Source organism: Maniola jurtina, chromosome 22 (genome assembly GCF_905333055.1).
Source record: "Maniola jurtina chromosome 22, ilManJurt1.1, whole genome shotgun sequence".
Taxonomy (NCBI): Eukaryota; Metazoa; Arthropoda; class Insecta; order Lepidoptera; family Nymphalidae; genus Maniola; species Maniola jurtina.
In genome coordinates this window covers 8,953,546-8,971,786 of record NC_060050.1, presented here as the reverse complement: position 1 = coordinate 8,971,786, position 18,241 = coordinate 8,953,546, and the positions used below count along the sequence as shown (strand labels likewise).

Sequence of the window (18,241 nt, the reverse complement as noted above, 5' to 3'; positions counted from 1 at the left end):
GTGGATATTAATATTAAGGTTATAACGAAAATAAAGTCAAACGTTCAAATTATCTCGAAATATTGTTTTTGTTGGTTAAACCCTTTTACACTCTCTTCAATTATGAATTAGGTAGGTACTTACTTGTCATGAAAATGCTTGTTACTGGTTGCATAGGAGTCGAATATATAATTGAGCATTGGAGAGTCCGCCTTTCCCTTCCTGCTAGTGATGCGGCGAGGTTTGGCGTTCAGTGGGTTGTGGAACACTGTAGGAGGCATCGTGCTTTGCGCTAGGTACGTGGATTCAGTTCCAGGTGGCGCTAGAACAAAAGTAAGTTAGCTTTAAAGAAACTTTTAAACCTAAAAGGCGTCTGGCAGGAGGTTGCCATGACACTAAGTGTCTGGCTATGCATGACGTGATTTCTAATACTAGCCAAACCCACCATAACTTCATAGTCGCTGATCATTCGTGTTGGGGACTATACGCAGAGAAATTTTCAGCTTTTATAAAATAACGAAAGTCTGGCTCGCGCTGGCTCTCTCTCTATAAATGGGATACTCATTTTTTGCAACAAAACAATCAAACAAGTTATTTATTTCTTTTATTTATCTTGTTTAACGGGAATTCAACTATCAATATTTAGATAACACTAAGCTAATAATTTACGTATACACTACTATTTGAATACTAACTTGAATAAACAATACCTAAACAAATTCTGTTGCATTCCATATCATCACTAAGTAGATAAATACTTTATTTTATTTTATTTATTACATGAAAATCTACAGCGAACTTATTCTAATTTTCATTTAAAGCTAATTACACAAATATCACCAATTACACATTTTCTCTTAATAAATTTTTACAATTTATGTGAGTAAGTTAAAAAATTAAATAAGAATGTGTGTGTGTGTGTGTGTGTGTGTGTGTGTGTGTGTGTGTGTGTGTGTGTGTGTGTGTGTGTGTGTGTGTGTGTGTGTGTGTGCGTGAGTGTCTATGTATGTGGGCGTGCATGTGTGCATGCGTATGTGCGTGTATGTGTGTGAGAGAGAGTGAGCGTGAACGTGAATATGTAAGTTGCGTTTTATTTTATTTTACAAGGAAAACTTACAGCTTACAGGAAAAAGTATATAGATATGAACAGAAGAAAGAAGCTTTTATTATTTTCTTTTTAAATTATTAGCTAATAACTTAAAAAAGGAAACTCAAACTACACAAGTGTTTAACACCACTGGCAGAATGAACTAAGGTGAAGAGGGAACTCTGTTTGATCCTGAATCGGCGATATTATGTCAAATATTTAGGCTATGGTGACGTGAAATCATAAAAAAATAGGGCTACTTTAGGGCTACCTACGTCAAATGTGCTAACATTTGAAGCCTGCCAGTGACGTCGAAGCCTCGAAGTTCCCTAACTGTCGTAAACCTGTGCCATTAGGCAACGGTTCACTCATAGGTTTTAAGTGAACCGTGGCCTAGTGGTCGAAGGCACTCTGGGCGCGATTTCCAGGGGAGACGCAGGTTCTTCCACTATTTTGATACGTGTTTGGTATAAAATAATTAAGAGGGCTCTCTCCGTCACTCGTTTCATACAATCGTAGTTCCAATTTCATTTGAATATTAAGCAACCAAAGTCCATGAAATTTTGCAGACATATTCTAGAAACTAATATCTATGTCTGTGGTTTTCCAGATTACTGTTAAAATATTCGGTTTCAAAGTTACGCGGTCTTAAAAAATTTCATACAAATCTTTGAGCCCCTGTAATTTTAAAACTACACATTTTTATAAAAATCTAAAACACCACAGACACAGATATTAGTTTCTAGAATATGTCTGCAAAATTTCATGGACTTTGGTTGCTTAGTATTCAAATGAAATTGGAACTACGACTGTATGAAACGAGTGACGGAGAGAGCCCTGTTAACGCATTGGCGGTTTCTCTGGTGTTACAAATGTTCATGGGCGGCGGTATTCCCAACTAGTGGTAGATGCTTTTGACGATTCAAAAGTACTTGTAAAAGTCTAATTGAGTAAAAATATTTTGAATTTTTTTTTTTTTTGAAAATACCTGTGATGTGTATGTGGACGGCTACCGCCCTCGTGAGCAGCGCCGCTAGCAGCACGGTGCGGTGCATGCCGCTGCATCCTACCCGCTCCGCAGGCTCTCTGAAACAAAAAAAAAAAAAAACTATGAATGAATGAATGAAAATAAAATCTGATCTGGGATTCACCCGGAACCCCATGATTCATATCACTTGCATAAAACTGATACATACATATGTATGACTAGCTGATGCCCGCGACTTCGTTCCCGGCGATAAAGGGTTTAGTTTAGGTAACAATAGTTTTTGTGTAAAAGAGTAACAAACATACATACATCCATCTATACATAAACAAACTTTCGGGTTTATAATATTAGTAGTATGACTGTACTGTGTATAAACTGATTTATAATGGACAGTTAAATTTTGTAATGCTGTCACTTTTTGGCAAGGGCATAATGCTATTGCCAAAAAGGGACGGCATTAAAAATTAACTAAATCAGTTATAGGGTACTTTCTCACTAGGACACCAGTGGCGTAACCAGTCGCTCTATCAACAAAATTTATGCAGCTCTATGGAGAGAACCTCATCTAGGGCCCGCTTGGTTACGCAACTAATGTGGCAGCGGCAGCTGGGACCACTATCTGGTGGCGCAACCACTAATATGTATAGGAATATTTGGTATCTTACTCCTCCATCCCCAGTTGCGCAAGCAGGGACACGTAAGGGTCATACGAATAACAAAAGCAGTGTCAACTCTTGAACATCAATTTTAAAACTGACGATCCTGGTATCTGCTCTGGTGCTTCTCGTTTGGTAGCTCAAGACACCACGGTGGCGCCGCTATGGTGTCCCAGTGCGATATTAGTTTAATACGTGTGCTTGTGCAAGTTAGCCTTAAGTATACAAATTGGTTTAAGAAAATCTTTACAATGTACGCAAAATCTGAGTATCTGTTTGTAGGGTGGAACTTTTTACTTGAAACTTTCTACTTAACGCTTTCAGTGTAACACTGTGTATTTTAGAACAATGTATGTCAACAATTTTGTTAGATCTCTCATAATATTCTTGCCTCTACTTCTACAGCTATCTATTGCCAACTAAATGATACCCGCGATTTAGTCCGTGTGGATTTCGATTTTCAAAATCCCGTGGGAACTCTTGATTTTCCGGGATAAAATATAGCCTGGGTTAATTCAGGGTACCTATAAACTATCTCTATTCCACAGGCATATCGGTTCATAATAAAAATGATATTATTTTTCTGTGTAACTACCTACTTATATGATATAAATAGGTTTGTTTAAACATAAAGTGATATTTACTTTAAAGTTTAAATAATAGATACAAGCTGATTTAAAATAAAGCTAAATTCACAATGTATGCAAAATCAGAGCTCACATCTGTAGCGTAGAACTTTTTACTCAAAGCTTTTACCGTCTTACCGTGTATGTATTTTAAAACAATGTATGTCAGCAATTTTATTATTTCTCATATTCCTGCCTCGGCTTTCTTCCTTATTTATGAAGACGTAAGCTGCAATAACTTTTAAATCTAATAAGAAAACAATGCTATACAAAGAATATGCATTGTTCTTTTGTTCAGAGCATTATACTATTTTGTTTGGCTTAAAAAATCTAGTATAAGCTGCTAATTTTTCAGTACCATTTGTTAATACAACTTATCTACTTACCATTTTCAACGAAAATTGGGTATTGAGATAGCTTATATCCCAGTAAAGGAAATAGACTAATTTTACGTCCCGGAAAACAAAATAGTTCACAAGGATTTTTGAGAAACCTAAATCCACGAGAACGAAGTCGCAGGCATCGTCTAGTCACTATCCCGACCCATACTATAAATGCGAAAGTGTGTTTGTTTGTTGGTTTGTTCTTTAGTCACACCGCAATGGAAGAATACATAGACATGTTTTTAAATTGATATAGGTAGTAAAAGACCTGCGAGTGACATAGGCTACTTTTCATCCTGAAAAATTAAAGAATTCCCACGGGACTTAAAAAGCCACGCAGAGAACAAATAATAGGTATTTAAATTCATGATCTTTCGTTAAATATTGAAAAAAAAAAACTTTTCTTAATATGTGAAGTGTTAGTATAAAATTATAATGTAGAAAAGATAAATATTAGGGTTCCGTACCTCAAAAGGAAAAAGGGAACCCTTATAGAATCACTTTGTTGTCTGTCTGTCAAGAAACCTATAGGGAACTTCCCGTTGACCTAGAATCATGAAATTTGGTAGGTAGGGTAGGTCTTATAGCACAAGTATAGGAATAAATCTGAAAATCGCGAATTTGTGGTTATATCATTTACAAAAAATTAAAATGCGTTTCAATTTTCAAAATAAGATAACTATACCAAGTGGGGTACCATATGAAAGTGCTTTCTTTACCTGTACATCCTAAAACAGACTTTTATTTATTTTTATGTATATTGATTTATCGTGCAAAATGTTGGAAAAATACCCGAGTACGGAACCCTCAGTGCGCGAGTCCGACTCACACTTGGCCGGTTTTTTACATTTTAGTATAACTCTAACAGCTATAATACTACTCATATGAAATCATTATGCAGTTATAAGAGCATATTAACTTAAAATAACTTAATAACTAGCAACTCTAACCATCTCGTCTCATTATCCGCCATTTCACGCGGTTCCTTGTTAAGCTCAAACACAGCTTACCCGCAGGATTTAATTACGTTAGTTATAAAGTTTCATTCCTCCCTCACCTTACTGCACTGTTGCAGCTTTTACACAGGGGTATCGTATTTACAGAGGTTTTTTAACTAAGGTTCTAAAAGCTTTAATTTCAGGTATTTCAAAATGTGAAACTGTGTTTAAAAATTCAATAACAAGTTCGTCTTTGGCTGTGATCTCACCTAGTGGTAAGTGATGATGTAGGCTTTCTTAGATGGAAGCGGGCTAACTTAGAAGTGGTATGGCAGTTTTATTAAACTCCTATTCAGTTTCTACACGGTATCGTACCGAATTGGCAAATCGTTTCATTGTATAATGGTACGAGTAACTCTCCACGGCTGTAGTCTCCCACCAGATCAGACCAGAGGCAATTTATAAACAATTAATATCAAAATCGACTATGCCAAGAATCGAACCCGTCACCTCCCACTTAAAAGACCACAGTGCTGACCACTGCGCCAGGGAGCTCGTCAGATTATGCAGATACAAAAGCATATTAATTAAAAATAACTTAATAACTAGCAACTCTAACCATCTCGTCTCATTATCCGCCATTTCACGCGGTTCCTTGTTAAGCTCAAGCACAGCTTACCCGCAGGATTTAATTACGTTAGTTATAAAGTTTCATTCCTCCCTCACCTTACTGCACTGTTGCAGCTTTTACACAGGGGTATCGTATTTACAGAGGTTTTTTAACTAAAGCTCTAAAAGCTTTAATTTCAGTTATTTCAAAATGTGAAACTGTGTTTAAAAATTCAATAACAAGTACAAGTTCGTCTTTGGCTGTGATCTCACCTATAAGTGATGATGTAGTCTTAGATGGAAGCCTATGGAAGGAAGGTGTATCTGTCTATGGCATCGTAGCTTCTAAACGAATGAACCGATTTTAATTTTGTTTTTTTGTTTGAAAGGTGGCTTAATCGAGAGTGTTCATAGCTTTAATCAAAGAAAATCGGTTCAGCCGTTTGAAAGTTATCAGCTCTTTTCTAGTTTTCTTATATAGGTTTTTAAATTTTGAGTTATTATTGTCTTTAATGTAACGTCTACAGTTTCAGACTATCACACTATCACACTAATATTATAAAGGCGAAAGTTTGTATGTGTGTGTGTGTGTGTGTGTGTGTGTGTGTGTGTGTGTGTGTGTGTGTGTATGTTTGTTACTGCTTCACGAAAAAACTACTGGACGGATTTGGCTCAAATTTAGAATGAAGATAGATAATATCCTGGATTAGCACATAGGCTACTTTTTATCCCGCAAAATCAAAGTTTCCACGGGATTTCAAAAAACCTAAATCCACGCGGGCGAAGTCGCGGGCATCGGCTAGTAATAGAGAATTTTAAGAATTTCCACCCATGTGAAGCTGTGGCCGGTCATCTAGTCTTGAAATAGATACTTTAGCCAGGAAAAGTGAAAATTATTATTAATCAGGCTTGTAAGTGCTATAATATTATTCTATATGCAATATGCATATAGGCTAACTTCACAGAAACAAAAATCTTGTTATATTTCATGCGTAGGCAAAAACAGAGTAAACAACTTTGAAGAACTATGAGGAGCAATAAAATGGTTCGCAGTCATTGATATTAATCTCGTTTAACGTATGCAAATATTCATATAGCAAAGTTCCACGGCACGGTTATTATTCATATATTTATGAGCTCACAAATTTTTATTAGCTTTGTTCTTGCTTGTATTGACTTAGTTATACATTTTCATTGTACGTATTACTAAATTAGAACTTTTCTAATGTACTATCATATCACACTTATATAATAAACCTTTAACTTAAAAAATGCGCTTATAGCAAGATTTTCTAAACCATCATTCTTTCGACTGCGTAATATAAAAGAATATTGAAGTAATGAAATCAAAACATGACTCGTGCGATTAGCTTTTTCTGACATAAAAATTTTGGCTTCGTTCAGCACATTTTCGGGATGCATGATTTTTATAGAAGATTGACTTTTACGGCATTTTTTTTTATTTATGAAACGGTTAAATGCAAAATAACAATTAAAAATTGGCCAAATGGGGATTGGCAAATTCACGCACCTGTGAGGATATTATGGAGAACTCTCAGGCATGCAGTTTTCCGCACAATGCCCTTCCTTCCTTCACCGTTAAAGCAAGGGATAAAGCATTATTTGCTTAAACGCACCTAATTCCGAAAATCAAAAAGGTGCGTCGTGCCCGGGATCGAATCGCCGATCCCCCAAAGAGGAGGCCGACGTCTTAAACACTAGGCTATCACTTCTTTTTTAGGCAAACAGGCAAATATAATCCATACTAATATTATAAATGCGAAAGTGTGTCTCTCTGTCTGTCTATCTGTCTGTCTGTCTATCTGTCTGCTACCTTTTCACGGCCCAACAGTGTAACCGATTCTGACGAAATTTGGTACAGGGTTAGCTTATATCCCGGGGACGGTTCCCACGGGATCTATAAAAATCTAAATCCACGCGGACGAAGTCGCGGGCATCCTCTAGTGTTAACACAATAAATAACATTTACTTATGACAAAACAAAAAATTGAGGCTATCATTCTTCGGAACTGAGCTAAATCCATTAGCGGAACCAAAAAAATATACGTTAAAGGTAATGTAATGCGTCTTCGTAATTAAATTTGCTACCCACGTCGACATTTTCCATTTGCTTCGAGCTGTGGCGTTATTTGAGGGCGTGACTTCACGCATTGATATTAACGGCGGTCTTTCCATCTTTCGCTCCATACAAACGTAATTTGGTCCTCATTTACATATTTGTGTCATCATTTACGGCATCATTTTGCCGCCGTATATAATATTGTAATTTATAGTAGGTATTTTTGTCACATTCTTTATTAAAATATTACAATAAAATTACTTAAAGCTAGCCTTATCTAATTACTATACAAATCATGCCCGCGTGGAATGGTGCCAAGAATACTGGCTGCATTTCCGCGCTGGACAGCCAGGCTGATCCGTTGCGCAAAAAATGAGCCAGCCCTTCTGTCACCCGATGAGGCTATTAAACGGGGTGAAATGACTCGTAAAAAATTTTTTTTAGTAGGTATAATCAACGATTTCTATGCACTGGATAATGGCCTGGAATGGAAATGGGCGAAAAAACTTTTGTGCACAAAGTCTGGAGACATTTTTATTATCTGTACATAACATCGTATGTGTGGAAAAATATTTTGCTACATTTCCCAGGGAAATTGTTGTCTGGCGAATACACGGCTAAAGCTAATATTATAAACCTACAGCCAAGTTTCCACTAGGAATAAACCTTGCATAAAAGTTTTAGCAACAGGGGTCGACTTGATACTAGTTACTAGTATTTACTTACATTGCAAGTGATTTTGCAGAGCAAACTTCTGTAAGTTTCTTGCTAGTGGACACTTGGCTTTACAATTAAACGAAATGAGTGATACAATAACGTAGCTGATGAAGCCTATTTAAAGTCAGTATTCATTACGTCATGTGTAATTGTAACGTCCATTTGGCTAGTCGTGCGGGAAACGGGCGCGGTCCTACGCTATTAGACTAATGTGTTTTTTGCTACCTATGGCCAGAGAGGTGTATAGTGAGATATTCTAGAGTCGGAAATGTTCCGCATAATGGCTCAATTTACCTATTAACAAGAGCGCTGGACGATACCCGACTACGGCAAAGCCAAAAGGAAGGGTTATGATTTTAGTAGTCTATGTATGTATGTAGGTTTGAATTTATGTGTGTTCACCGTGGCGCCTAAACTACTAAGCCGATTTTGATGAATGAGGTGTCAATCGATTTTTTATTATAGTCTGGGTGACAAAGACTACATTTTACATGAACAAAATTAATATGGCGGATGTTGCACCCAAAAAATGGGTGTCTCAAAAAAATTTGTGACATTTTGTGCATGTGTTTTTACACGTCGTGTAAGTTAATAGCACTTATAAAGAAATGGGTGCTTTTATGACGCCCTATGCTTGATGGCGGCTTCTCTATGGTCTATAACTCAGTGCTTGTGTCAGCATTAAGAGTTGTATGCGGTGAGCGAACCCGCTTAATGTAAAACCTTTTTTGTTCCAGGGATATAAAGGACTTTTGCACATTTCGAATGCGATTTTTTTTTTGGTTTCTCCATGTTTCATACTTTTTTTTAAATTCTAATATTTTTAAGGGGGTTTTATAGGTGTCCTATATGCCAGCCCCATCGGTACAATCTAAATTAAAATTAAACTAGGTAAATACCTAAAACTACAACAATTTGAGGTTTCATACTCATTCTGTGAAAAAGAAAGTAAGCGTATTTTACCTTGTCGTAGTCTATTAAATGTTACTGCATTTTTAGGTACTTTAATCAGAAATAACATAATTTATATACCTATTATGATGTATATTATAGGTACATCAAATTACATCCGAGCGAAGTCGCGCGGATCAGAAACTGCACTAACTTGCACTTTTTTCGAATTCTTCCATCACAAGTGTAAATTAAAAATTTATAACACCCCCACAAGTGAAGTAACTAGAAACGACCTGATAACTTTCAAACGGCTGAACCGATTTTCTTGGATTATAGCAAAGAATATTCTAGATCAAGCCACTTTTCAAACGAAAAAAACTAAATTAAAATCGGTTCATGAGTTTAGGAGCTACGATGCCTCAGACATAGATATTCAAACTCATAACACCCCTCTAAATTCGGTAAACTAGTTTAGGAGTTACGATGCCACAGACAGATACACAGATACACACGTCAAACTTATAACACCCCTTTTTGGGTCGGGAGTTAAAAATATCCTTCAAGCTCTCAAGACATTATATATACTTGCTATAGCTAACTAATTTACCCTCTAACTACGCTGCGGGCTAAATTGTAAACCTCCATTGGTCGAGTCTCAATCCGAATCTTGAAATTCAATTTGTGCGAAGCACTTACCTCCCGCCGTAGTAAGTGTGCTGTTTCGTGTACAATACCACGTAATTTAACTTCCATCACCATCGGTACGCCAGGGCCGTAGCCAAGGAGGCTGGGGAGTTTAGCCCCCCTAGTACTTATTTTTAGAATAAGATTCAAAATTAAAAGACTTGTTGAAGGAGTAAGATCATTTACAAAGCCCAAACCATTTTTATCAGCTAGTTGAAGTGGCAATTGGCAGACCATACCTGGATATACGAGCTAATAAATAAACTGTTGATTGATATCGTATAAACAGATGCAATTACATAATTTTATTTTTTGCTAACGAAGGAAAACATCGTTGGAAACCTGCATGCCTTGCATGAGCGTTCTCATACACACATTCATACCCTCATTTCATCCACACATTTCATTCATACACCATCTTTGAGAGCAGTATGACTGCTCTTAAAGACGTGTGTATGTCAAACGCCAATCCGCACTTAACCAGCGAGTTACCCTAATCCTTTTAATTCAGTGATGATGCTCATGTCCAAATTCTATTGATCAGAAACCCCGTCCACCTAAAACAATGTGGGTCGCAGTTGTTTTAACATACCCGAAGACTAAATCGCTTCCACTTTCCATGGTCTATAGATAGAATAACCATGAAAAGTGGAAGTAATTTAGGACGAAAGTGGGCCCTCATGTAAGCCGGTATAAATCCTATAAAGACAAAGTAAGTCAAGTTCTTCCAAAAAAATGTTATACTCAAAAGGGATCCGAGAGATTCGGCTCAAAATTTTTGTCCTAATTGTCTTTCTTGTCTAGCGCTAAAACCAAAACCCCCCCGAACAAATTCCTGGCTACGGCCCGGCATACTCCAAAAGTTTGTCTTGATTATCGAAACCCGCAAACCGAGGTTGTGGCTTGACTAAAAGGTAAAGCTGCAATTCTTACACTTTTACGGTAGAACTTTGCAAACGTGTACCTACTGCAAAATATTAGATTTCGTTTCTCGTTTACCTATTTCAATGGAGCGAAGGTAAATGTTTTTTTAAATAATAAGTAAACAAATAGGTATGTCATTTGATGGCAAGTTATTAGCGACCCATTAGCACCAGGATCACCAGAAAAACTATTAATTTAGACGATATATCTTTAATAGGCATGCAAGAAACTCGTAGAGGTACAAGTGTAAATTAAAAATTTATAGCACCCCCGACAAGTGAAGGTTACAGTAACTAGAAAAGACCTGATAACTTTCAAACGGCTGAACCGATTTTCTTTGGATTATAGCTAACAACACTCTCGATCAAGCCACCTTTTAAACAAAAAAAACTAAATTAAAATCGGTTCATTAGTTGCGGAGCTACGACGCCACAAACAGACACACAGATACACACGTCAAACTTATAACACCCCTCTTTTTGGGTCGGGGGTTAAAAATTATATATCTAGATTATAGACCCCCAAATCAAATACTTAGTGTAGCAGTTATGAAACTTATATTGATACTAGCCGATGCCCGCGACTTCGCCCGCGTGGATTTAGGGTTTTTTGAAATCCCGCGGAAACTCTTTGATTTTCCGGGATAAAAAGTAGCCTATGTGCTAATCCAGGATATTATCTATCTCCATTCTCAATTTCAGCCAAATCCGTATAGTAGTTTTTGCGTGAAGGAGTAATAAACATACACACACACACACACACACACACAAACACACACACATACAAACTTTCGCCTTTATAATATTAGTGTGATTTCGATTGCCTAAAATACTTCAAGAAGAAAAAAAGCAATAGTATTTAATTTGGTTTGAGTCAGGATTTTATGAAAGCCGAAGAATATTCCTACTTGGTGTTTGAATGGGACAAAGTTTGTGACCTTATACTTGCCTTTTACCATTTGGGGTTTTAATCCACACTAATATTATTACTGCGGAAGTGTGTCTGTATGTCTGTCTGCTATATATATTATATACCCATTCGCTTAACCGATTTGGACGAAATTTTGTTGTTGCATCCCATAGGCTACTTTTTATCCCGGTAAATTAGAGTTTATTAGATGGGATTTTATAAACTTAAATCTACAGGGACTAAGTTGTTGGCATCATTTACTTGGATGGAGATGAAAATGAAATGAATGAATGAAAATGAAAAATATTTATTTACCAAATACAAAGTCTTATACAATTTTTCTGTGTCTGGTGGATATAAACTACTTTTTATCCCGGAAAAGCCCATCCCACGGGATTTTTAAAAAACCTAAATCCACGCGAACAAGTCGCCGGCATCATATAGTTCTATGTAAGTAAATTGCATTGTGCAAACGATGGGGTTCTCTTGTTGAATGTTTGGGAACGTTTTACTCCCTAGAGGGCCAAACCCTTTTATGTTAGTTCACTAGAATTGGAACGTAAGTCTCGCGGGGAAAACTTTAAGGGAAAACTTTATTTTGCATGAGGTTTCGTTTTTTGAAGACTATTTGTATGAAACGATGGAAAGCATTTACCTACCGTCTACGTACTACTTACTATAGTATATTTTAGTAATTACAGCATAAATACATACTTATTTAACAAGGTTATCACTCGAGGGAGAAAAGGGAAACCTTATAGGATCACTTCGTTGTCTGTCTAAATCTAAAAATCTATTAAAAGTATGCTCCTGAAAAAAGCTTATTATACAATCGAAGATTATGTAAATGACAAAAAAGCTTGGATTTGATTCGCTCCAGCAATACACGGCGCTGCAATTGCTTGTATACAGTATGGCATATTATTGTAAATTGTACATTTGAAAAGAGCAACCGCCGAGTTTGTTGCTGGTTCTTCTTGGTAGGAACAGCATTCCGAACCAGTGGTAGATTATTTTGACGATTCAAAAGCACTTGTAAAAGTTTAATTGAATAAAATAATTTGAATTTGAATTTGAATTTGTCTGACTGTCTCTGTCATGTCTATCAAGACAAAGATATAATCAAAACCTTTAGGTTACCTACTTCCCATTGAATGTTTGGCAGATAGCAATGTATTATAGCACAGTTTGTCATTAAATCTGTTATAATATGGCAACAAAAAGTGTTATTTCTTGTACGCTGGTACGTAACCCATTATATGTGATCCGACTCGCACTTGGCCGGGTTTTTTAAACCGAAAATCGATATCCAATGATTGCAACGGTGTCATAGTTAAACTCAGTCGTATAATCGATTGAACAAAGATCCTATTTCTATCCCACTGTGTATTTATGTAAAACGTGTTCCACTTTCCGATACACGAGTCTGAAAATACTTCAAACTATTCATGAATCTGTCGTTTTCGCTGTACAGTTAAACCGTAATTACGGATTCCGGGTGGTTCCGGAACGAGGCGGACCGATTCGATATTTCCGGACGTATTTGACGTAGACATTGATTCCGCTAGACTGGCCCTTGTCGAACGGTAAACTTAGATGGACGAGAATTGCACCGTATTTAGACGAACTATTATTCATCTTAAGGTTTCACACCTGCGAACTGAGTGATTCGTGAGCCGCTCAGCTCGTAGGTCATGTACAGACATATCCATCCACATCCAACCACATCATCCATCCATCCATGTGTCCATCCATCCATCCATGTGCATCCTGTACATGGATCCATGTATATCCATATACAGCATTGAGCGGCTCATTCTGCCCCGCGCAAAATAGCGGCATATTTTGTCTCTGAATAAATGCCACTCCTAGTCAGTTTTGACAATATGTACCATCATCATCACACTGTCAGCTCACTACTGAGCACGGGCGAGAATTAGAAGAATTTGCCCATAATCTACTACGCTAGTCAATCGCAAATTGATAGACTTCACTTAGCTTTGAAATCACTATGGAGAACTCTCAGGCATGCAGATTTCCTCATGACGTTTTCCTTCACCGTTAAAGTAAATGATATTCCACTTTCCGATACACAAAAAATATGAAATTACTTCAAAGTATTCATGAATCTGTCGTTAAACCGTTATACGGATTCTGGGTGGTTACGGAACGAGGCGGACCAATTCGATATTTCCGGACGTATTTAACGTAGATATTGATTTTTACAGGTTAGGTAGGAATTAGGTTATTAACCCCCGACCCAAAAAGAGGGGTGTTATAAGTTTGACGTGTGTATCTGTTTATCTGTCTGTGGCATCGTAGCTCCTAAACTAATGAACTGATTTTAATTTAGTTTGTTTTGTTTGAAAGGTGGCTTGATCGAGAGTGTTCTTAGCTGTAATCCAAGAAAATCGGTTCAGCCGTTTGAAAGTTATCAGCTCTTTTCTAGTTACTGTAACCTTCACTTGTATTACTGGCCACATGTTTAATTAAAACAATACATGAAATATTTTTAGCACACACGTGATAGTAAAATAGCACATCATTCGTACAATAACAATCGTGTGTATCAAACGTAAAACTCTAAAACTATACTTACTAGGTAAAGTACCTAGCGCCTACCTACTACCTACACAGCCCTTGTGCTAACCCGGTGCGGGATAGTGCAGGTGACGTGCGGGGAACGTGCGGGTGACTTGCGGGTGACGTGCGGGTGACGTGCGGGTGACGTGTGGGTGTGTGGGGTGTTCTCACCCCAATCGCCATCACGACCTGTCGCGTACTAAAGGTATTTGCGTGCCAAATAGTGTGACTATACATCGATGGACACGTCACACCTTGTAATCTTGTAAAAGGTATTTACGTGAATGGCCTGTTAAAAAACATTATTGTGCTATCGTCAAGGTATAATGTGTGCTCGAAAACAAATTATTTTTTGACGCGACTGATGGACGCCATTAGTTTTAAGTAGGTACGGTACGTCTTTTCCATTCAATACATGGTTGTAGAAAGTAAAAGTAATACTTAATTTTTATTTCCTAATTCCATGATTCAATTATGTTCCCAAATATTGGTTTTTTTTTTAGGGTTCCGTACCTCAAGAGTAAAAACGGAACCCTTACAGGATCACTTTGTTGTCTGTCTGTCTGTCTTTCTGTCCGTCCGCCCGTCCGTCCGTCGGTGTCTGTCAAGAAAACCTTCCCGTTAGGGTACTTCTCGTTGACCTAGAATCATGAAATTTGGTAGGTGGGTAGGCCTCATAGCACAAGTAAAGGAATAAATCCGAAAACCATAAATTTATGGTTACATTACAGAAAAAAAAAATTAAAATGTGTTTCAATTTTCAAAGCAAGATAACTATACCAAGTGGAATATCATATGAAAGGCCTTTATCTGCACATTCTTAAACAGATTTTTATTTATTTTTATGCATAATAGTTTTTGATTTATGGCGCAAAATGTCGGAAAAAATACCCGAGTACGGAACCCTCGGTGCGCGAGTCTGACTCGCACTTGGCCGGTTTTTTGCTCGTTGCTCTTGTAACTGATCGGCAGTTTACATAGGTATACGTAAATTGAATATAGAAAACGGATGGTAGTGAAACCAACGGATGGTGGATCGTATGCAGAAGGATCTGAGGGTCCTATTGTCGCATTATGTGATTAATGGAAAAGGTAACAATCTTCAGCAATGAGGAAAACAACGTGGAGACAGAGAAAAAGTTTACCTAACATTTTATTTCCACAGTATAAATTTTTTAACTGAAAAATGATTTTTGAAAAGTGTTTAAAAATTTAGCAGACAAAGCTTTTCGGATGATTAATTGGTTTGATGTGGGCAAATGTCTGCGGTGAGTTTAGAATGCTTAAAAAGTTTAACGTTTTTTAATTTTTACGTAAAAGCTGTTCTGAATCAGCAAATTGTTGAATACTCTTTGTTTTTAGACAAAAAAAATAATGGCGGAAAAAGTGAAAGAATTTTGAGACAACACATTTCGACGTCAGGACAAAAAATATTTAAATTACATATAAATAAGTAAGTTAATGCATAAAATTAATATGATACTCTCATCGAGCTAGAGTGCTAGAATCTAGAAAAAAACCAGCCAAGTGTAAGTCGGATTCGTGCACCGAGGGTCCCGTACCTTGCGAGATACTTACGTGTTTTTAGTTAAGTATTTTGTTGCTTAAATTATCTCAAACTGCAAATGTAAGTTTGTGATCGCAAATTTTAATGTACTTAATATAACAACATGGTTTTCGGATTTTCCCTTTACTTCTGATTCACTCATTATATCATTTGCTGACAGGTTTGATTGTCAGTACCTGAACCATTGTCATATGGTGCACGTGCTGACTAATCAAGCCTGTCTTAGATATAGTATTAGGATTAAGTAAATAGATAGTTATAAGATCACTAACATTAGTTTTAAGGTGTATTATTACTAACAATTATGATCAATTTTATGGTCGAAGTAAAGGATTTTTTTTTATTTTATATTTTTTATATCGAGCACGAGTCTGCTCTAAGAAGGAGAAGTGTTTAGGCCGTAGTCTACCACGCTGGTAGACTACACCAAGTGCGGATTAGCAGACTTCACACACCTTTGTGAATATTGTGGAAAACTCTCAGGTAGGTATGCAGATTTCCTTCACCATTAAAGCAAGTGATGTTCAATTGCTTAAGTATTGCATAGGTATGAACGCGTTTTACAGTATAGAAACTAGCTGATACCCGCGACTTCGTTCGCGTGGATGTAGGTTTTTAAAATTCCCGTGGGAACTCTTTGATTTTCCGGGATAAAAAGTAGCCTATGTGCTAATCCAGGGTATAATCTATCTCCATTCTAAATTTCAGCCCAATCCGTCCAGTAGTTTTTGCGTGAAGGAGTAACAAACATACACGCACACACACACACACGTACAAACTTTCTCCTTTATAATATTAGTGTGATATAATATATATAGATAATCCCTGAAGCGAAGGTATCCATGTAGGTTATTCTATTAGTTTGAGCTAGATTAAAATCTCACCTGGGTCCTGGATGGTATTGATCGCTACTACGCGCTATGCATTTTATGGTACTGAACCATTTCTGGTGAATGATTTCAAATGCACCTGGACATTTTACAATAGAATAGAATACTTATACATATTTTTATTGAAATAAACTTTTACAAGTGCTTTTGAATCGTCAAAATAATTAACCACTGGTTCGGAATGCCGTTCCTATCGAGAAGAACCAGCAAGAAACTCGGTGGTTATAATCTTTTCAAAGATTGAATACAATATTATCATTATGCCATATTGTTCCTACAAGTATTGCAGCTCCACGCATTGGTGGAGCGATTCAAATCTATGCTTTTTTGTAATATAAATAATATCATATTTTACAATGGTATTTCTAAAATAATGCACAAATACAGATATATTTTTAACCCCCAACCCAAAAAGAGGGCTATTATAAAGATTGACGTGTGTATCTCTGTATCTGTCTGTGGCATCATAGCTCCTAAACTAATGAACCCATTTTAATTTTGTTTGTTTTGGTTTGAAAGGTGGCTCGATCGAGAGTGTTCTTAGCTATCATCCAAAAAAATCGGTTCAGCCTTTTGACAGTTATCAGCTCTTTTCTAGTTACTGTTACCTTCACTTGTCGGGGGTGTTATAAATTTTTAATTAACACTTGTTTATCATATAAATAATATCATATTTTACAATGGTATATCTAAAATAAAGCACAAATACACATATATTTTGTTGATTGAACCTACCTATCTCCAAAATTTCATTGAGTTTATTTGGCTAATATTAAGGTTGATTAATAACAGAATATTGATCCCGGGTCTAACTGCTTGCAAGTTTGCAAACTTCTGTGTAGAGGGCAAGCATATCTCATCAAAAATTCTAAATAGTTTAGACAGTATTGGATATTACGTTCACCTATTACACAGTAACTCGTGAACGAAGTGACACTAGGAACGTTTTCGAATGGAAAATGCTCATGTATACGAAATGTGAAAGGTTACACGGTTATTTGCCGCTTACTTTTCATGCTGTGATAGGGTATTATTTAAGACTAGCTGATGCCCGCGACTTCGTTCGTGTGGATTTAGGTTTTTTAAAAATCCCGTGGGAACTCTTTGATTGTCCGGGATAAAAAGTAGCCTATGTGCTATTCCAGGGTATAATCTATCTCCATTCTAAATTTCAGGCCAATCCGTCCAGTAGTTTTTGCGTGAGGGAGTAACAAACATACACACACACCACATACACACAAACTTTCGCCTTTATAATATTAGTGTGAAGGGTTTGTTTCTGATATGATTCATGAGATATTTATTCATTTGCTGATGCCCGCGACTTCGTTTGCGTGGATTTAGGTTTTTTTTTAAATCCCGTGGGAATTCTTTGATTTTCCGGGATAAAAAGTAGCCTATGTGCTAATCCAGAGTATAATCTATCTCCATTCTAAATTTCAGCCCAATCCGTCCAGTAGTTTTAGCGTGAAGGAGTAACAAACATACACACACACAACACACACACACATACAAACTTTCGCCTTTATAATATTAGTGTGATTAGTGTGAAGTGTGATAGTGTAATATTATCCATACTAAAACGAGTATATAAATATACTAAGGTGTGTCTGTCCGTCTGTCTGCTGGCTTGTCACGGCCCATTCCAAAAAATAAAAAAAACCTAAATCCACGCAGGTATCATATTATATGATTTATATATAATAGATTAATGATTGATCTCCGAT

At 36.7% G+C, this 18,241-nt stretch overlaps 1 protein-coding gene across 1 annotated transcript in view; it reads right to left on the bottom strand.

Annotated features, from left to right (window-relative positions):
- Positions 1–18,241, bottom strand: part of LOC123876992 — an 83,167-nt gene that overhangs the window by 47,287 nt on the left and 17,639 nt on the right. The window contains exons 2-3 of the mRNA XM_045923469.1: positions 2,055–2,152; positions 124–301 (exon numbers count right to left, since the gene is read on the bottom strand). Of these exons, the coding sequence (XP_045779425.1) occupies positions 124–301; positions 2,055–2,121 (245 nt within the window). The 5' untranslated portion in view covers positions 2,122–2,152. The remainder of the gene's footprint in view (positions 1–123; positions 302–2,054; positions 2,153–18,241) is intronic.